This window comes from Microcebus murinus, chromosome 21 (genome assembly GCF_040939455.1).
Source record: "Microcebus murinus isolate Inina chromosome 21, M.murinus_Inina_mat1.0, whole genome shotgun sequence".
In the NCBI taxonomy this organism is placed as follows: Eukaryota; Metazoa; Chordata; class Mammalia; order Primates; family Cheirogaleidae; genus Microcebus; species Microcebus murinus.
In genome coordinates this window covers 19,086,564-19,108,837 of record NC_134124.1, presented here as the reverse complement: position 1 = coordinate 19,108,837, position 22,274 = coordinate 19,086,564, and the positions used below count along the sequence as shown (strand labels likewise).

At 44.1% G+C, this 22,274-nt stretch overlaps 1 protein-coding gene across 3 annotated transcripts in view; it reads right to left on the bottom strand.

Moving 5' to 3' along the window:
* Positions 1–22,274, bottom strand: part of GRIA1 (glutamate ionotropic receptor AMPA type subunit 1) — a 287,126-nt gene that overhangs the window by 141,165 nt on the left and 123,687 nt on the right. For all 3 annotated transcript variants that reach the window (XM_012752752.2, XM_012752761.2, XM_075996242.1), the window contains exons 3-4: positions 5,717–5,956; positions 2,618–2,802 (exon numbers count right to left, since the gene is read on the bottom strand). In XM_012752752.2, the coding sequence (XP_012608206.1) occupies positions 2,618–2,802; positions 5,717–5,956 (425 nt within the window). The remainder of the gene's footprint in view (positions 1–2,617; positions 2,803–5,716; positions 5,957–22,274) is intronic.

Here is a 22,274-nt window from a genome sequence, read left to right as displayed (position 1 = left end):
GTGACAAGAGTGTCAGACCGGATAAGTCAGAGATATAAGTTGTAGACTCATCATTGTCACTAACTAGTTGCCTGAGCCCAAGGGAAATCATTCACTTGATTTGACCATCAGCCATCCTATCTGCAAAATATGAGCATAAGCAATAGATCAAGTGATCTACAAAATCCTTCCAAGTTTTTGGGCTTACTTTTCAGAATAGAAGAATGAAACAATTAAAAATGTTAACATGCTATAATCTAAAATATCCATACAAACAACTCGTTTCCTCATGAAACACACGTTTATCCTTTGACAAAGGAGTTAGTTACAGAGAAGCAGAGGCAGAGACACTGCATTTTTGAGACGTTGGGCCCTGGGAGCCAGACTGAGCTGGGTTTGAATTTCTGCTTTTCTCATATGCTTGCTGTGAGCAAGTTTATTCCCTCTTTTCTTCATCTATAAAACAGGGGGATTGATAGAAGCTGTTTGATAGAGTTGATTCGAGAATGAAATGAGATTATGCATGGAGAGGGGTTGGCATAGTGTCTGGTATACCATAAGCACTCAAAAAATACAAGCGATGGCTATTGTCTGCACCATAGAACAATATAGGAGAGAGCATCAGTCTATTAAGAGTACTTCATTATCATTTATCATTTTCTCCATCTCCTATGGCATCTCATCTTTTTACCAGCTTTATAGACCAGAGGCCTTCATTCCTATTCTATAGATGAATTTACTTCTGCCCAGAGAGGGAAGTGACTCAGGAAGCCAGTACTAGTAGGCACTATGAATAGCAAAAATAGGCAAATGCTTACATAGATCAGTTACTGTGGGCCAGGCTCTGTTCTAAGTGCTTTATGTGTATTGATTCTTTTAATCCTCACAAAAGCCCTCTACAGATGACTGTTATGGTGAGGAGGATGATGCCCATTTTATAGATCAAGAACTTAAGATGCAGAAAGATTAAAAACGTGGCCCAAGGTCACGTTTGCCAACGTTTGCCCAAGGCAAAGCCAGTAAATACTGGAGCTGGGATTTGAACCCAGGCTAGTCTGGTTCCATATCTGCTCTTGATCTTTACCCTACACTGCCTCACTTAAAAACTAGAATTCAAGCCCCTAACTCTACCCAGAGTAGAGTTCTTTCATAGCCATGGAAACAATTTTTGCTGGTTTCTCTCTCCAAGAGTAAAAGTCGAATCCACATGTTATAAAATGGAACAGTTAATGCCTTAAAAATCCACGACTTTGAGATTCTCCCTCTGCTCCATTGCTGAGGACTCTGAGTGATTGCTGAGCTGGTGCTGAGATTCCCCGTGGGGCTCCCAGAGGTCTTGAGGGCCATTAACGAGCTTTGTCATGTTGTCAAGTACCTAAAACTACCATCATTTATTCAAAAGTTCAAAAACGATTGCAAAATATACTTCCTTGCTAGCTCATCTGAATGCATAAATGTACTTTAAAAGACAAGACATCTCTACCAAGGCCTGCTAATTCTGCAGTGGGCATATGCTGCAGTTTTGAGACCAGAGGAGCCATAGTTTAGAGACCTCTGATAAAAACTGTTGTGGATACAATGACTGCCCATATAATAGAATGTCCAGTCAATCAATTTCTCAGAGAGAAGAGCGTGTTCAAGGAAACGGTAGACAGAGGGGTGGCTGCTGCTTCCTCGAGGACTTAAAACAGGTCAGTGGGCCAAAGGGGTGAGATGCCAAACGCTGATCAGTGAGTGACAGAGCCCAGAGCTGAACCCAGGAATCTGGCGATACAGCCTGCGTTCCTGATGCGATAGCACTCCATGCACTCTAAAATGCAAGTAATTCATTTTTTAACAATAAAAGGAAACATTGAAGGTAAATTTTTGGTCAACCAATCTGAGAACCATTTGAAGCCCTATGTCAAGGCTTTCATTGTTTGCTCTATTTCCTAAAATTCCAGAATTAAATTTTATGGATTACAGAACGTGAGATGGAAGGTATCTAGTCTCATCAAGAAACCTCTTTCTATAGAGTATCTTTTGTTCTTTTGGGTAGATGCCCAGTAATGGGATTGTTTATAGCAGCACAATTCACAATTGCAAAGATGTAGAAACAACGCAGGTGCCCATCCATACATGAGTGGATTAATAAAATGTGGTACATGTATACCATGGAGTACTATTCAGCTTTAAGAAACAATGGCGATATAGCACCTCTTGTATTTTTCTGGATAGAGCCGGAGCCCATTCTACTAAGTGAAGTATCCCAAGAATGGAAAAATAAGCACCACATGTACTCACCAGCAAACTGGTATTGACTGATCAACACCGAAGTGGGCATATATAGGAATAGCATCTATCGGGCATCGGGCAGATGGTGGGGGGAGAAGGGGAGGGGTGTACACATACATAATGAGTGCGATGTGCACCATCTGGGGGATGGACATGCTTGAAACTCTGACTCCGGGGCGGGGGGGAAGGGTGGAGAAGGCAACAAACGTAACCTAAACATTTGTACCCCCATAATATACTGACATAAAGAAAAAAAAAAAAGAAATCGTTTTCTAACCCTCCTTCTGATACTCAAGGCAAAAATGCGTCCCGCTGTTCCTGGATCATCTCCCATATCCACCCCGAGCCCTTGCTGCCTTCTCACCTGGCCCAGGATAGCATTGAGGCGCTCCGACTCGCAGTCCACCACCACCAGCCGCTCCTTCTTCTTCTCCAGGTCCTGGAAGAGCATCCGGTACCCCTCCTCTGTGGTTGTCAAAATGTTGACTGCTGTCACCTGCCAGTTCTTCTCGGCAGCTGTGTCCAGGACTTTCTGCAGGACGGACAAGCCTGAAGGTGTGGGGAGGAGGACAGAGGAACGGCAGGTAATCAGGACCCACAGGCACCTCCCGCTTCCGCCCGGCACCCGCCCTCCGTGTCTGCTCCTAACCCCACTCCGCCACCCAGCTCAGCTCCCGCCTGCTCTGACTGTGCGGGTCTAAACTCTGAGAGGTCAGGCGCTGTGTGTTTCTGTTCCCAGAACATAGTAGATGGAGAATTAATGATCAAAAACATAACCCGAGGCTCAAATCCAACATCCTGGCTAAACGATCCTGTACAGGCTCACTAGCCTCTGCAAGCTTTCGTTTCCCCGAAGGTAAGGTGGTGATGTAAAGAATGCCCACCTCGCAGCGTGGTTTTGAGGGTTAAATGAGAATGCCTGGTACATGGCAGAGTCTGATACCTGCAAGGTTTCATAAATGTCAGCTATTATCATAAGGCATTCAGCAACTGCTTACTAAATGTGCCAACTTGGCATCTAAATAGACACCTAATAACTGTCAATCAAATGTGTGAGTGTTCAGTATAATATCCTTGATACCTAGTACTTTGTCCCTCACACAGTAGGTGCTCAATAAGTGTATACTGAATTAAGCTATTCTCTTTTGGCTAAATGAGTGGAGTAGCTCATTACTCAATACTGCTTTGTTTCTTCTTTGAGACCTAAATGGAGTATTGGTTTCCCATTGCTGCTGTAACAAATCACCACCAATTTAGTAGATTAAGATAACAAGAATTTATCATCTTAGACTTCTGGAGGTCAGACATGTGAGATAGGTTCCCCTCGGGCTAAAATCAAGTTGCCAGGAGGGCTGTGTTGATTTCTGGAGGTTCTAGGGGAAAATTTATTTTCTTGCCTTTCCACCTCTGGAGGCTGCCGGCATTCCTTGGCATTCGGCCCCTTCCCTGTTCAAGATCGATGATGGTGGCTGAGTCTTTCTTACTTTGCCTCCCCCTGGCACTGACTCTTTCGAGTCTGACTTCTACATTTAAAGACCCTTGTCATTACATTGTGTTCACTCAAGTAACCCGGGGTAATCTCTCTATTTTAAGGTCAGTTGATAGGCTGACTTAATCCTATCCGTAGCCTTAATTTCCCTTGGCCATGTGCCATAGACACATTCACAGGCTCCGGGGATTGCAACATGAACGTAACTGGGGACGGGGTCATTATACTGCCTATCATAGATGGTTATTTTGCTCTTGCATTATTAATCAATCTTTTGTATGTATGTAATTTCCGACTTTCAGTAACACTGCTAATCCCTTCAGTAGTGGCTAATACAGTGCCTGGCCTCAGGAATCATTTAGAAGTTGATTCTGTTACGCATTCCTATCTTTGTTTCTTTTTCAGTACTGGTTATTTGGCATGGTAAGCCATATTTATTAAATATGATATCAGTATCATATTTATTAAAAATTTACTGTGTGTCTGGCACTGTCCTACCAGCCTTCCCCTCCTTAACTCACTTACTCCTGTGAGGTGATTATCCCTGTTTTACAGATGTGAAAATCGAGGCTCAGAGACATTTAGCCATTGGTTGAAGGAAACAGCTTGCAAATGGCAGAGCTCTGAGTTCTGAGGTAGATGGAGCCCTTTTGAGAATGAGGGTGCTTCTGCCCAGCCCAGAGCTGATCTCCCTACAAGCAAGGTTACGTTTTTCTAGCTTGATCGCTTCCAGGCCTCAAGCTTCATTATGCCACACAGCCGTCCTGATGTAGACCTCTAGGTGACCCCCACAATAGCTGCTGGCTGAGAAGGGCCATTATCAAAATAGGAAAAGGGAAGGGGAAACAGAAGAGCATAGGATGCTTCTGGTTTCTCCTTCTGCCAGCTCCTGCCCATCTGAATAATGCCTGCCTGACTGCCTGAAAAAACCACTTTCACAAGACACTCTCTTACTCAGAGTTCTTCTAAGACTCCCTGCAGGCAACCACATCAATGCAATCCTCAGCCTCCGCTTCCAGGCCTTGCGTGACCCACTCATTTATTTACACCAACAATGACTAAGCTCTTACAGGACTCCTTAGCATACAAGGGGAAGGTAGGTACAAGGTAAAAGACAATCACCACAGGAGTTAGAAAAAAGAAGAGAGTTCCTATCCAGAGAACCAGAGAATAGAGAAAGTTGTATGTGAGCGGGCTACAAAAGAGAGAAAGGATTTGCATATATAGATTTGAGAAGGGAAGTGCATTCCAGAAATCCGGAATAGCACCAGTAAAGATACAGCATAGAAAAAAGTATAGGAAACACTTGCAAAATGTGATGTAAAATTCCAAGGAGGCAGAATTAGAAGCCCAGAGAGGGATGATGATGATGATGATGATGTTGATGATGATAGCATCTAACATATACAGAGAATTCTGAGTTTTTACTATGTTGCAGGCACTGAACACTGAATTGACTTTGTAGTAAGCCACCTCATTCAGTCTTCACAACACTAGACTGTTTTTATCTTCGTTACAGAGATGAGTAACTGAAGGCATAGAGAGTTGTATCACCATTACATAACTGCTGAAACTGAGGCAGAGTGAGCTTGCCCAAAGTCAAGCAACTGGAGAGGAGAGAATTTAGGATTCAGACCCAGGTCTGTCTGATTCCAGAGTCCACATTCCTAACAACCATGCCATGAGCTGTGAAGAAGTTAATTGAGGTCCTTGGGCTTTGAGTCTGGACTCAGGAGCCATGGAAGCTTGGTGAGCTGTAGAGTGACATGGTACATTAAGAGGATTGCTCCCTCAAAGGATGTGTCCCCATACCAGGAATTAGAGATTAGTTACCGAAAGATAAATCCACTGAAATAAAGCATTTTGGACCATTCCTCCCATGCTTTCAAGGAGGCAGTGAGGCATCCATCTCCTCCCTGCTGGTAATTTTCTCTTCATCTCTCACCAGTCTCCCTCCCCTAAGCCCTGGCTTACCCCGGTCGGCGTCATAAATGTAGACAAACTTCTGCCACTTGTAATGGTCAATGATGCTGATGAGGGCATCCTGCAGTTCAGGGCGCAGCTGAAGGACAAACTGATTGGATGTGTCGACTGGAAAGCTTGGCGTGATGAAGCAGACGTGGAGGGCCCCGCAGAAGGAGGTCAGCATGTTGACAGTCCTACGTTCATAAAACCCAAAGATGGCATAGACTCCTTTGGAGAACTGGGAACAGACTAGAAGAGAAAAGAAGGATTAATGGATAGAAGATGCTGTGAATGAGCTGCCAGATGGCTCCAAAATGAGTCCGTCCACTAGTCCATCCAACCAACCCATCACCTATCCATCCATCATCTCATCATCTACCCATCCAACCACCACATCCATCCATCCATCCATCCATCCATCCATCCATCCATCCATCCATCCATCCATCCTTTCAACTCACCAACTGTCCAACTTTCCATCTATCCCACTCACACATTCATCTGTCCAACTACCTCCATCCATCTGTCTAAATCCAATCTTATTAGGTGCCTGTCACCTTCCAGATATTGTCATGGTTATTAATTATAGTAGCCACGCTACAAGGCATTTTCATATATTACCTCACTTTGTCACTACAGTGACCCTGTTAAGGTAAGAAAGCGATGGCTTGGTCATTTTTTAAAGGGGAAAAACCAAGGCTTAGAAAGTTAATGAACATGTTCAAAATAGCACAGCTAGGACCTATCTGGGTTGGACATATATCTTGACTCTTAATCCAATGATCTTTCCATTACATTGTCCATTACTTCAAAGCAAAGCATAAAAAGATGCTACAGGAAGAGGAATATCTTCCAGCTATTGTTGTTCATATATGATTTAAAAAAACACAAGTGTTGATTTTCCCAGCCTGGCCCTTTTACCTCTCAGTGTACATTTCTCTGCGGATGTTCATTTTGTGTTTGTGCACTGTGCTAGCTGGTTTTCAGGCCCCACCGTGTATCAGGCCTAGTAATAGCTTAGCTGCATGAACATCCCCCCAGGACCTGTTTTGTAGGATCCCAGCGCAGCCACTAACCCTGGTCTGAGGTTACATAGCTGGTTAGAATATAATGCTAATGAAACCAAAGTCATGGGATCAAACTCCAGGTCAGTCAGCTCCTAAACTTTATTTTACTCTGTGATAACAGGACCAGAGTTCCCAGTCTTTGCCCTAGTGAGGGGCCCAACTCCAAGGCCATTCTCAATGCCTGGAAATTATCCTCCCAGTGTGGATGGTGAGGAAACCAGTCGTCCTCAGCACAGTAACAGTGATGGGGTGCGTTGCAGTCCTTTCACATACAGTAGGGTCTTTAGTCATCATCACAACCCTGTGGCTAGGTATTATCAGTTTTTTTCCTTTACAATAAAAAAGTTGACACTCTTAGATCTTCTCCTCATTTTTTCACATTCACCTGCTCTCATAACCCCACACCGCCTGTGTATATGGGGTCTCAAACTATGTGAATATTGCTCAGATATGTTCCATTAAACTTTAGTCCCACAAGATGCTTCTTAGAAAAGAAAATCCTTCTTTGGCCAAATAAATTTGGGAAGTGGTACATACTCTGTCCTTGTCTTGGAATTGCATACTGCACATAAGCTACATAAAAAAATTGTGAGGAATTCTGTTCAACTTTAACCCAGATTTTCGCAAATCTATTTGCTCTCACTTCCACTTTTGGTGAATACTTTTAAGATGTAACTGAAAACCCTTTGGGCCATGCTGCATTAAAGAATGCAATTAACCACTGTTACCCAGTTGTCTATGGTGGGTCTCAGTTCTCAGTCACTCTAGAGATAGTGGGCTTGAAAGATCACTCATCATTTCTTTATTAAAATTTTTTTATTTCACAATGTAACAAGGGTACACGCATTTTGGTTCCATAATTTGCTTTTGTACAGTTTGAGTCAAAGTTATAACGCCCTTCAGCCAGATAGTGTGCATTGTACCCGTTAGGTGTGAATTTATCCATCCTCTCTTCTCCCTCCCACCTATTTGATTTCTGTTGAGTTTTACTTCCATATGTGCACATAAGTGTTGATCAATTAGTTCCAATTTAGTATTGAGTACATGTGGTGTTTGTTTTTCCATTCTTGTGATTCTTCACTTAGAAGAATGGCCTGCAGTTCCATCTAGGGTGTTACAAAAGGGAGATATCTCAAAGATCATCATCTCTTAAAGATTTCAGCTGAGCCACTTACATCATCTGTGAAACTCCCATTGAAAACTAGCATATCATCTACAGGAAACCTGACAGGTGATCATTAATGTCTGCTTGCATACTTTTAGTTACCGGCCACTCACTACCTCTCAAGGTGCCAGGTACACTGACTGACCACTCTCTGAAACCAGAACCTCAAGGAATTCCTGTTCTTAACCCATTCTACAGCCCTCGTGGTATCTGAAGGTGTTGTTTGCGGCCTTGAGCTGTATGGTTATTATGTTTTTAGTGACATAATCCATTCTCTACCCTGAAGCCAGAGGGATCTTATTAATTAAACAACAAACAAAAAACCAAAACATATTACTTCCCTTCTTTATGCAAAAACTCTCAAAGGTGTCCCCCTGCACACAGGGAAAATCACCTAACCTCTGACCAGGACACAGTGCCCCCGAGTAGCCTGCCCCTCTGAGCTCTCCTACCTTACACCGCTCTTCCCCTCGCTCCCTGCTCTAGTCACACTGGCCTTTGCTCCGTTCCGCAGGGCTCTGAGCTCATCCTGCCTGGGAGACCCACACTAGCTGTTCCCTTCCTGCTCTTCCCATATCTCTCTGCAAAGATCACTCCTTTTCAGCAGTTGTGTCTCAGCTCAGATCTCACCTCCTCAAACAGGTCTGCCTTGATCACCTCTTCTCAATAGTGACCCCACCTCCTCTCCCGACCCTCATCAGTCTCTATCACATCATCCTGTCTTATTTCCTATACTTGAATCATTTTATCTGAAATAATTTTCTTAGCTTACTTGTACATATTTGTGGCTGCTTGGGTCAATGTAAATTCTTGGAAAATAGGGGTCTTGTTTGTGCCCCAAAGCCAGCAGGGCATCTAGGACATGGTAGGTACTTAATAAATACTGGATGAATGAATGACTGATAAGTGCTTGATGAGACGATCACATGACCTGCAGTAGGTGATGAGGAAGAGCTGCACCCAGACAGAGATGACTGTTTGAGTCTCCTGGACCTCTTGCTCTCCTGTCCTGGGTAGCTATTTGTCCTCCACCACTCACGCTATTTTCTCTTTCACCCTGATGAGGACACTCTCTCTGTCCACAGCCCACAATAGCTACTGTCTTTAAATGTCTGTTGTAATTACTAGAATCAAGATTTCCATAAATATGATTTCTCTACCAGGAAGCATACATCATATATTATTCTCCCATGTTAAATATAGATTTGTCAAAATGCACAATCCATCTTACAGGGTGAAGTGTATGTGGGGAGCCCATAAACCTTGTTAAAATATTATAATATGCTCTCTACAGTATTTTTAGGATCTCTTCTCTCCCCTTACTGCACTGAAATATTATCCTATGGGATATAAATCTTTTTTGTTCCAGATCTATTCCCTTATGTCATCTACTTGGTTTCACACATTAAGTTGGGCCCTGGGGGCTCTCATGGGTGGCATTTCTTGCTAGGACTTTAGAAGTGAAGGAGGAGAGGATGGGGTGGAAGAAATGGGACATGCAGGCATGCCAGATGCTCAGACACACAGGAGGCCAAACCCTTTTCTCCCTCGGCTTATCGCCCTATTTTTCCCTCCTGCAAATCTCTCTTTCCTTAAACTGAGTGCTTTATCCTCTGTTGCTAAGAGGGTGCATTTACCCACCACTCCCTAAAAGAGCATGGCTTGGAGGTCCCCTGGCCTGGATTTACTTGAGTGGACCCTGGCTCTCAGAGGTGCTCAGCATCTGACTGTCAAGCTGTCTCCATATTTCAGCCAAACCTGAGCAACAACAGAGAGATAGACAGACAGACTCTGTAGGCCCAAGATCTGTGAAAAAATAAATGCTGAGAAATAGAATTAATAGTAAGGCATTATAACTACTTTGAATCTGTTACAATAAACAGTCAATCAGAAGAGATTCGGGTGGTGGGTACACAGATAGCCCTGACTCAAGCATTATAAAAGATATCCATGTAATAAAAACATTTTTAATCTTTTAATATTATATTTTTAAATGAAAAACAAAATACTCAAGACTGGGGTGGGGAAAAAGAAGAAAAAGAGATAGCATGATCCTGTAGAAATAGTATTATTACTAGATCAGATGCCAGGACACCTGGAGGACTCTCTTTGGGGTTATATCACTGCAGAGTACTAGTATAGCCAGTATAAGTTAGTCCACACTCTCCCAGGCCTCAGTGTTCCCATTTGTAAAACGATGGTTTGGACTCTGTAATTTTTAACGCCCCTTCAGGCTCCAACATTCTAGATTCTAGTCTAATTGCTTGGAAAATGTTTACTGATTTGACAACACTTTAGTTATGTGCTGGTCAAACTTTTAGCAACCTCCAGCGCACTTTTTCAAGCTCAGAAAGCAGGTGAGGCTCTGAGTTCTTGGATTCCATTGCAACAATATCCTAGTGCTCAAGTTAAGATGCATTTGGAGTCTCGAGTTTCATTAAAGACACGATTTTTAACCTGCCATGTGAATGAGTTACCCAGTTGAGAGTAGGTGAGAGGAGCAGATCAGAAATGGAGCTGGAGTTGGAAAATGTACTGTCAGGTATGACAAGCAGAAGGGAAGAGATGGGGCATTCGAAAGTAGAATCAGAGCTCTGTTGCGTGCTAGTCTGAGCACAGACTCCCATCATGTCAACGTCGAGTCACAGCGGGCTGGACAATGTGCAGTGTCTTCCTTTAAGAAAGCACTGGTGTATATAATGCTTTCTGATGGTCATGGTCATGATTCAGAGCTGACATCTGAGCACTTACCAAGTGCCAGACACTGTGCCAAGGAGATTTTCTTGCATGAACTCCTCTCATCCCATGAGGTAGGTTACAAATTGGGAAAGTGAGTCCCAGAAGCAGCACAAGGCAAAGCTGAGATGTGTCCTCTCTCAGTCTGTGACTGCAGGGCTTGAGCTCTCAATGTCTGTGATATGCCATGGATGTCAGAAACAGTCTTGGCATATGTGTCAGCTTCAGTTTCTGGAAAATCTTTTCATGTAGTACGCTGCTTTCCCCTGATGCCAGATACAGAGTTATTTCTGCATCAGGGTATGTTGATATATAAAAAAATAAAATTGGGTGATCTGTTTGATGTATTCCCCTCTCATCCCTGGGAAAAGCACACACACACACACACACACACACACACACACACACACATCTGTTCCATCTGCCCATCCACACATCCACCCAGCATTCGACATCCAGTGTGAGACACTCGGTTGGGCAATGGAGAAATGATAGTGAAGCAGGCAATCCCCCACCCACTAGGACTGTCACCTTGACAGTGGGAGAGACTGACAGTCAACTGGGCAGTGGCAATTCAGTCTACATGCTGTGTCATGGATGAGTTTAGCAGGCAGGGACACCAACCCTAGCCTTTGGGGGCCTCAAAGAAGGCTTCCAAGAGGACGTGCCAGCTTTGACATTGAATGATAAGCAAGTTTCAGCTAGGAAAGGGGGCTTAGTAAAGCTGCATGTACATAAAGATTATTCTGGGTAGAAGAAACAGTGGCAGCAAAGACCTGGCAGAGATAGAAAGTGCATTCAGGGAACCCTGCCAGGGTGTCAGATTCTGAGGTCCCTGCCTCCAGGAGATTCTGCAAGCAGAATGTGTCCAACAATCAGCGCAAGTGAAAAACGAGGCCAGGAATTCCCTCTTGGGGAGGCAGGAGGGCAGGAAGCAGCAACGCAGGAAAACCCACACGCTGCACGGTGCGGGCTGTCCAACTCCATCCTCGGTTCACTCAAACCTCTTTGATAATCACTCCTGGTTAGGGCACCATCCACTTAGTATCAATAAATCTCCCAGCCCTGGGCACCGGCCCTGACAGCTTCCTCCCAGGGAGGGAACTCCTGATATTAGCAACTCCTTTTTTATTGTCACTTCATTTAAGGCCTCTCACATCTACCTTTCTCCTTGGCTCCTGGCTTGAGTCCCTGGAAATGTGGCAGCCTTGTTATAAATAGTGGCTAATGAGGTGACAGGACAGCTTCATTCTGGGGGAGGGAGACAGAAAGTGTGTATGGATCGGAGGACTTTCAGGCACTCATCCTTCTCCCTGAATAATCCTAGCCTTATTGGTGGGAGTCACATTGTTGATCACCTGACTCTAATGTGACATCAAACGTGACTTTTTTTTTTATCACTCAGAGGCCAATAAGAGTGACCTTTCATCTATTTTTTTAAAATAATTCCTTGCATCCTAGATCTAACACTGACATGCAAAAAATTACCATAATAGATATAAATTGTCCCTAATCCCTCTAAAAATGTCACATTTATTTAGGAATCTGAGACATGCCCAGGGCTTCTTTGTCATGTACTATATACAATTTTTTTTATTTGCTAAATTCAACAAATATTTATTGGCACCAGAAACTAATATTGCCAGAAAGTTGGGATACTGCAATAACACAAGACAGACATGTTCTCCTTTGCAGAGATTACACAGGAGTTCAGAAAGCTCTGCATTAAAGGAAATAAAGGGGAATTGCTGTAAGTAATAAAGGGATCAACCATAGAATAATGATTACACCCGCTGTTATAGCCAGTGTTTACCGAGTACTTAGTACAGGCCAGGCATGGTGCTAAGCACCTGTGTCTATATCCAGGTAGAGGGACCAGTTTATCCAAAGGTACTGAGGTGAGAGAGAGAAGTGAACATTATAGAAACTCCAGAAATGCCAATATCACTGGGCTCAGGGTGTGTCACAGAGTTAGAGGTAGGTAGGGACCAGATTGCCAGGAGCCGTGCCAGGATTTAAGAAGTTGTCACTGCAATGTTGAAGATGTCAATGTTGCATTTCACTTTGGCTATAGATTCATCCCAGCTTCCCGGGACCTCTCATCACTCATGCCCTGGAGCCTAGTTGGAAGATGGCTGCAAAAGGAGATGAGAAGAGGAGATGCATCCTCCCTTGCCCAGATTTGTGTATTTATTTGTGTATTTATTATTAAATACAGTTATTAATTACTAGGTACTGAAAGCCAACAAGATATGACACTGTATTCGAGGTGAAGAATTAGGAAAAGGCTGGGTTTAATGGTTTTGGAATTTAGACTCACCTTGCAGGCAGACATAGGAAACCAAGGTCAGGGGCAAGGGCAAACAGACTGACAGACTACAGCGTCCACTGCAGAACTCTTCAGGTGCCTGACATCGTTCTTAAGAACTAAATGCAAAGAAGCACATCTGGGACCGTGAACAAGCCCCTTCCCATCTCTAGGCTGCATTTTCCCCATCCAGACAATGGGGTTCAAACTAAATCAATGTTTCTCAAACTATTTTTTTTTGTGTGTGTGTGAAGTCTCTATAAGAGAACTTTCATACTCATTGAGGATGTGTAGTCCTACAGATGGGAAGTGTCTATTTCTTCTCTCCATCTTTCTTTTGTATCTACTCATCCCCCATCCAACAAGAGCTCACTGAGCATGTAGTGCACACTAGGCAGCAGGCTGGTGCCCGCAGGACACAACACTGGATAAGAAGGCAGATCTCTGCTCTTGTGGAGCTCAGGCCCTAGAGATGGGAGAGAGATGGCACGTGAATAAATAAGATCATTTTGGATACCGCAAGTGTTACAAAGAAAATGGGAGGATGAGAGTGATTGGCAGGACTGCTTTAGACAGGATGGTCAATGAGACCTCTCTGTGGCACTAGCATCTGAGCTGAGAAATGAACCTTAAGGAGGAGCTGGCCAAGCCAAGGGCTGGGGAAATAGTTTCAGGAAGAAGGAAGAGAGGCTCTGAACAAGGCTCAGGAACCAGACTGATGAGCTTGAGAAATAGAAAGAAGGCCCATGTGGACATAGCAGCAAGAAAGAGGGAAAGCATAGAGATGAAGGTGAAGAGAAAGTGATCATATGACTCTCTGAGTAAACTTAACCCTCCTCTAAGCATCCGGTATTCGTGTGTGGCTTGGGCACTCTGCAGAGCTCACTCTGGTCTGAGAAGGTCACCACTAGCTGATCTCACAAGACCTTTCAACTCCAACATCCCATGGCTCTGATCAATGGCCAAGAGACATAGGGGAGGGGAAAGTTGTTCTGACTCAATGGGAAAACTTGGAAAATGCGAAAGGGACATCTTCTGACTTACATGTAATGGGACTACAAACATGGGATGCTCAGCAAGTTCACTGGGCTCCAGTGTAGACACCACTGTTCTGTTGATGCTGCTCTTGCTCCAGCCTGGTCCTCCTGCCTCTTGCCTTCTTCCTCTTTAAATCTTTTCCATTCTTTAAAAGTCCAGCTCAAATGCTACCTCCGCCACGAAGGCCACCCCACCCCTCACTATACATTAAAGGTCTCTTTCTTTCTTTTGAATGTACATAGAAGTTTGTGCCTCTTATCAATTTTTATCTAGCACTCATACTTTATTAGTGTAGGTTCTTTGATTGTAAGAATAGAAATCCATGTAGGCTAACTTAAGACAAAAAAAAAGTTTGTTGGAAGGTTATGAGTGAGTTCCAGCTAAAAGAGTGAATCTCAGAGAAGACAGAAATTGCAGACAATTTGGGAATCTAGATGACAGGATTGGATGGACAGTTTCTTTAGGGTGTCACCAATATTCTAGCCATTTGTGACAACTGTTCCATACAGCTCAAGATTAGCCTTGCTCAGGGTTAAGGGAAGCAGAGCACCCAGCTATCGTATGAAGATGGCAGCCAGAGGAAAATAAAGGTGCTGTGAGCAAAGAAGAGAAGCATGTTCAGCACATCAAACCAACAGATGTCTACCAAGTTTTTATTTGCTAATATTGTGTAAATTACAGTCCTAGACCATGTTAGGAGCTCCATAAATGTCACATATGTTTAAATGCTGAGTGTTAAGTAAGGAGCTATATCTAATTCTGTTCTTGTTGCCTCTCTCCTATGTATTAGACACTGTAAAATTGAGTGGTGAATAAGATAGATGATGCCTCTGCCTTCATAAAGCTATATTGTTCTTTACAACCCCAGAGGGATTTTCATAGTGACCATATCATATTTTTGGTACGTGAGTGAATGAAAGAATAAATGAATAAATGCAAATGCACCACTATTAATCTATGGATACTATTCTTGACAAGCTATCCCATCTTTCTGCCATGTCATTTCTTGCATTGGATGAACTCATTGTTTTCTCTTCCACCGTCAAATAACTTTTTGTGTATTGACATCTATTCACTTGCAACTGAGATCTAAACTCCCTTGAAGGAAGAGACCCTCCAAGTCTATCATTTTTCTGGTACCTACACTGTATCCTATACAGAGCTGGCTAGGGATAAACAGAAATGCTTCATGATGTTACCTGTTTCATGTTCTTCTATATTGGGTTGACCATCTGGCATCCGTAGGTCTGGGAGATATGCAATACCTCCCTGTGCTTCAGCCCAGTGAAGTCGGTTACTCTCTGTCAGCTCAGGCCGACAGAGAACGAGAGCTGTGCTCTTGGGCTGGCCCTGAAACCCAGCCAGCCTTAATGTATTCCACCCACAGCACCCAGTCTCCGTAGCCAGTGCTCCTTAGGGGAGAAGGTCCACATCCCATTACATAACCCAACACTTAGCATGCAAAATGGGTTCAAAATGAGGACACTTTCACCCTGCATGGTAAACTGCTTGGCATCCTTGTGGACCCAATGAGTTATTATGGGAAGAGGCTCTTTTAGAGGCGTTCCATATAGTGACACAACATATGTAGGCTGACCTCCCTGACCCGTGGAATCATAGATGTCCTCCCTGAACATTCATAGGATCATAGATGGCTAGTACAAAAAAAGGTGCCTGGTTTTGAGGGTATATTGGCCTAGAAAAAAGCTTCCTACTAGACAACTATCTGACCAACTCCACTTAACAGTTTGTTTAATCTACGTGTGTTTGGAATATGTAAAATCTTATGTCAAAGGTATCACTAGCCAGAAGTTAGAGGCCCCTGCCTCCCATGATGTTGGCACACTGGAAAATTCCAACTACCTGTCTGTTCCAGGTGGCTAGCATTACTTGGAAAAACACCACTCTTCTTATTTATTAGCATCATTATGTCCCCTATTGAGTGTTTACTATGTGCCACAACTTATTTTAATTCATAAGCATTTTATCATTTACTCCTCACAATAACCCTCTAATATCTTTTTCCTATTTCATCCACGAAGAAGCTAAAGTTCAAGGAGATTAATCAGTCTTTCATGTGGTAAATGGCAGAGCTGGGATATGAATCCAGGTCTGTCCTACTCCATGGCCATGACTTGAACCATGCTACCTCACCTTCTGAAAGCCCACCAACACAAACCAGAGCTTTAATTCCCTGGATAATACTAATAGCCCACACAGAGTACTATGTGTCAGGTACTATGCTAAGTGCTTTACATGAATTACTCATGTAATACTAATTTGATAGCTTGTGGTGGGGAGATAATTATTATCTTCATTTTATGGAGGGCACAGTAGCTCATGCCTGTAATCCTGGCACTCTAGGAGGCTAAATCAGGAAGATTGCTTAAGGCCAAGAGTTCAAGATCAGCCTAGGGAACATAATGAGACCCCATCTACAAAAAATATAACAAAAAAATTTAGCTGAGTATGGTGGGTATGCTCACTACAGATGAACACCTGTAGTCCCAGCTATTCAGGAGGCTGAGGTGGGAGGATTGCTTGAGCCCAGGAGTTCGAGTTACAGTGAACTATGATTGAGCCACTGCACTCTAGCCTGGGTGACAGAGCAAGATCCTGTCTCTAAAAATAAATAAATAGAGAAAACTGAGGCTAATAAACTTGCTTAACATCATGTAACCATTAAGCAGAAGATTCAGAATCCAAACACAGGCATTCCAACATCAGAGCCATCACTCTGATCCTCTGTACCAGGTAGCTATGCCAGGTATCAGGAAAGTTTTTCTGCAAAGGGCCAAACAGTAAATATCTTAGGCTTTGTGAACCATATGGTCTCTGTTGCAACTACTCAATGCTGCAAGCAGCCAAAGAAAATATGTAAACAAATGAGTGTGGCTGTATTTCAATAAAACTTTATTTAGCAAAACTGTCATTGGACTGGATTTGGCCTGTGGGCCATAATTCACAAACTCCTACTCTATGCCATTTTGCTACAGGGTAGCAAGGAGGAAGTGCTGACAATTTGGGAGAGGTAATAATAACTTATAGTGTCTTATACGATTTTTAATCTCTCACACACATCTTTCTATTGTGAATGCCCAGTGAGGTAGGTACTATGTTTCCTCAAAAATAAGACAGGGTCTCATATTTATTTTTCCTCAAGAAGACAGCCTAGGGCTTATTTTCAGAGGATGTGTTATTTTCCTCCCAAAGCCTCAGCTTGCAGGACGCACAGGATGGCCGGGACCTGACAGGGGTAGCCGACCTTGTTGGTGGGGCTGCCCACACCTTTCCGGTCACCTCTGGGATAGTAGCTGTCACAATGGGGCAGATGAGAAGGGCTGCTCGTCTTCTTTACTGCTCCACAATGAAATGCATGGGTTGTGCAGATATGCTGTGCAGCCATGCCCATCAATAGGTCTTTATTTTGGGGTAGGGCTTATATTGCGCAAATGCTTAGAAATCCTGCTAGGGCTTATTTTATGGGTAGCTCTTATTTTTGGGGAAACACAGTAGGGCAGGAATGATGATCCTCACAACAAATGAGGAGCTGGGGTCATCTGGGGAAGAGTGGAGACAGGTCTGAGCCCATGTCTTCTTGTTCCACGTCTGTGGTTCTTTCAGGGTGACTCTGGATATTCACAAAATAAAAAAGGGCCAGAGAAAGGAACTCTGACAGGGCCAAAGTCAACTGTTGAGGTCCCGATTTGACTGAAGGCCACCAGTTGCTGGCTTGTGTAGAAGAGCCAAATGGGACTTCGAAGGTTTGGGGAAAGGAGTGCAAGTCACTGAAGAGCCCTGGTGGGGACTACATCCACCCAGCTCTGCCTTCTGTGCAGCATTTGACAACAACTAGTGCATGAACCAGCCAAAAGAGAACAACTAATACCAGAGACACTAGCCAAAGGGAAGGGGCTGTGAGAAAGAGCTTCAGACTGTCCCTTCCCTCTGACTCAGTCACCCCGACCCCCACAATGACAAAGCAACCCTCACTGCAGGACACACCAGGTAAATCCTTCATCAAATGAAGCCAGGCTCTCTCTTTGGCTGTCTTAATTCCCATTCCCTGGGCGAGTGGGAGAAAAAAAATCTTTTGTTTCTTATTTGCTATTCTTTTCCTATGAAAATCATCCATGCAAATGGGTTTCCCTAAGCCAAGCAGCAAGCTTATTACAGTGCAATGCATACCCATGAACTTGGTCAGAACCTGCCAATCAAGCCAAAGGTTTATTGAAATTTACAGTTGACAGCCCAGGGAGCCCTAAGTCAGTGAAATTCATCTTCCAGCTAGGGCGTTTCCATCAAGGTGGTGAAAGGGCAAACATGAAGGGTAAGGCTACAGAATACAAGAGATTCTGGATCTCTGAGACCAAATGACACCACCACAAAACAAAATCTCACTTTCTCTATGTCTGAATTCACTCCTGACCTCTGCCTTCAGCTGATTTCTAGAGCTATGGAAGAAAAGCTGAATCATTTTTCTTTCTGCTTTTGTAAACTATAGTCTCAGAAAAGCATGCTGAGGAAACTGCATTTAAAACAAATGCTTGGCCAATAGCCTGGCTATGAACATGTACTTGCCCGTCCTTTCTGATAGGGATGTGAGATCAATCAAAGTACCCAAATGGCACTTCGAAATCTAAGGCTGCAAGCTCTAGTCCCTGCCCATCTCTCCTCCCAGGTCTGCTCCCAGCATATACCCCCTCTGCTCAGGCTTCCTGCTGGTCTTTCTCTGACCTTTCAGGAGAGTCCCGACTTTCTTGCCTTTGAGCTTTTGCACCAGCTGTTCTCTCCTCGAACGCTCTTCCCACCCTCTTTAAGTGGCTTGACCCCTTCTCATTCTTCAGACCTAAGCTTCGAATGTTCTCTTTTCAGAGACACCTTCTCTACAATATACATCTCACTCTTTTATTTTCTATTGCACTTCTTTATTTCCATCATACCTTATCTCTACCTTTAATGATTTTGTTTAATCCTTTGTTTATTTGTTTCATTTGATCTCTCCCATTAGAGCAAGAATCTTGTTTACTTTATTTACCACTATACTCCTGGCATCTAGAGCCATTCCTGGGACACGAGAGGCACAGAAACTTACTTGCTGAATGGAGTAAGTGAATGAATAACCAAGCAAGCAGCTGGTTCTCTCTATGACCTTAGGCGAGTCATTTTCCCTCTTGAGAGTTCTTGTCCTCATTTGCAAAAGAAGTGAGATTCCATTAGCTCCAGCACTCACTTCTGTAACTGTGCACGTTTTTTCAATTACCATTTTGCACAGGGGCGTCCAGGCATGAAAGTCGAGAGCACCTGCTGCCCAGTCCAGGGGCCGGGACTCGGGTCTCCTGACCGATTCCCACTGACCGAGATCCTTTAGCAAAAGCTCAGCAGCCTTCTCTGCCAAGATGCTCCCCGCCACCCGGTATTTTGCTCCCTTTGTACCAACATTTGAATCACTTTTCAAAGTTTCCCAAAACATAGCAGGAAACAGCTCCTCCTAAGTAAGAGAATTCTGGAAGACGTTCTGAGAATAAAAGCATTTCTCACTATCCCAGAGTGTTCTTTTTGTATGTCCCTGCTAAAATTACGAGTTCTAAGAGTGTGTGTGGTGGTGGTGGTGGTGGCGAGGCACTGAGATTCAAATTAATTCTGGGGAAAACAGTAAGCAAGGAGGAAGGGAGTGGAAGGCACAGGCACATGTGCAATATGGAACTGGTGAGAGCATTTGAGGAAAGCATGAAAACAAAACTAATGTACTAGCTTTTCTGCTTTTGTGTAACTCACTCACAGAGAGCCCTGAGGGAGAGCCTCGCTGGCCCCAGTTCACCTCTCCAGCCTCACTCCTAACTGTCCTCCAAACACTGGAGCCCCAAACACGCTGTTGCATGCAATAAATCATTTTCTTCCAGGTCTCCATACTTCTGCACACTATCCTAAAAAATGCCCCTTCACACCTGGAAAACTTCTATATATCCCTCAAGACCCCAACCAGAGGTTGACTCCAGTGGGAAGCCTTCCAATCCTTCCAGAAAAAATTCATGAATTCCTCTTGTAAGGTTCTAATGCAGTTTTTCTCTTAGCACATATCTTGATAGTCTATAATTTAGGGTTTCTATGGCTAGAGTGCAGTGGTATAATCATAGCTCATTGCAGCTTCAAACTCTGGAGCTCAAGCAATCCTCCAGCTCCAGCCTCCTGAATAGCTAGGACTACAGGTGTGTGCCATCACACCTGGCTAATTAAAAAAAACTTTTTTTGTAGAGACAAGGTCTTGCTGTGTTGCTCAGGGTAGTCTCGAACCCCTGGCCTCAAGCGATCTTCCTACCTCAGCCTCTCAAAATGCTGGGATTACAGGCGTGAACCACCATGCCTGACCCTAGACTGTGAGCTTCCTTAGGGCAGGGCTGTGTCTAATTTGTTTTTAACGTCTCAGAGCCTAGCCCTGGCCCTGACATGTTTAATAACTGTTTGTTGATTTGCTCACTTGTGAAGTGAGGATCCTAATACCGTGTGTCCCTGAACATAAGAACAACCTATAAAATAAGCCCTAGCAGGATTTCTAAGCATTTGCGCAATAGAAGCCCTACCCCGAAAATAAGACCTAGTGATGGGCGTGGCTACGCAGCATACCTGCACAACCCATGCATTTCATCGCGGAGCAGTGAAGAAGACCAGCAGCCCTTCTCATCTGCCCCATCGTGACAGCTACTATCCCAGAGGTGACCAGAAAGGTGCGGGCAGCCCCACCAACAAGGTCGGCTCCCCCTGTCAGGTCCCGGCCATCCTGTGCGTGCTGCAAGCTGAGGCTTTGAGGGAAAGTCTCCTCAGTGAAGTGAGGAGTGAGACACTCTGCTTTAGGTGTTGTGTGTCCCCAGGGGGAAGAAGGAAAGCTGTGGCTGCCATTTTACTATGATGATGTTCCAGAAGAAGATGACTTATCTATATTTGAATAAATGTAGATTGCTGCACCGTACTTAAAAAAATAACACATTTCCTGAAAATAAGCCTTCGGGTGTCTTCTTGAGGAAAATTAAATATAAGACCCTGTCTTATTTTCGGGGAGACACGGTACCTACCTTACCTACTGTGAGGATCCAGTGAGAGAATAAGATAATTTGTTTGTGAGTTCTAGATTCACTACCAACGTAGTATACAGGTGAGCCATCATTTTATTTAAACTACATGACCCAAACATGAGGTAGGCCAGACAGGACATTATTATTCCCTTTTTCCTGATGAGCATCCAAGGGTTAGGTGGTTCGCTGTGAGTAGCACAGCCAGTACTTATCAAGCCAGAAAAAGAAAACCCAGTTGCCTGACTTTTTTTTTTTTTTTTTTTGAGGCAGAGTCTCACTTTGTTGCCCAGGCTAGAGTGAGTGCCATGGCGTCAGCCTGGCTCACAGCAACCTCAATCTCCTGGGCTCAGCGATCCTACTGCCTCAGCCTCCTGAGTAGCTGGGACTACAGGCATGTGCCACCATGCCCGGCTAATTTTGTATATATAATTTTAGTTGGTCAATTAATTTCGTTCTATTTTTGGTAGAGACGGGGGTCTCGCTCAGGCTGGTTTCAAACTCCTGACCTTGAGCAATCCGCCCGCCTCGGCCTCCCAAAGTGCTAGGATTACAGGCGTGAGCCACCGCGCCCGGCCTGCCTGACTTCTTGTAGGGTTTTTCCCCATTGGAGCACACATGCCTTTTAAAAATTAGCTGTAAGTTTGATTATGCTGATTGGTCGACTAAAGAAAACATGGATGTAAGCTCTTCTAAAGGAGTCACAAGTCCATCTGCCATGCCCACTTTCCAACCCCTCTGCCATCCTGGTCTACGGCTCTGCCAGTGTTCAGTTGCCAGTGCACTTTGTCATTGACCTTTATCACTTTAGCCTGTGTTGGGGATACTTTATCTTTGTCCACTTTCCCTTTTCCTGCCCCCATCCATTCTTCACACAGCAGCCAGAAGGTTCTTTGGAAAATGGAAATGAGATCCTTTCATAATGGGTGGCCTCAAGCATCTCGGGAGCTTCTCACCATGCTCTGAGTAAAGTCTCAACCCCTCCACGTGACCCGTCAGGGTCTGCATCGTCGGAGCCCTGCTGACCTGCACAGGTGCATCATTTCCCTTCCCTGCACCTGCCCTCTGCTCCCCCGACATCCACGCTGCCCCACGCTGCTCCCTCTGCCTAAAGCTCTTGTCCTCTGCTTTTGCTTGGTGGCTTTTCCTTCTTTCAAGGACTACCCCAAGCAGACATTCTGCTGGT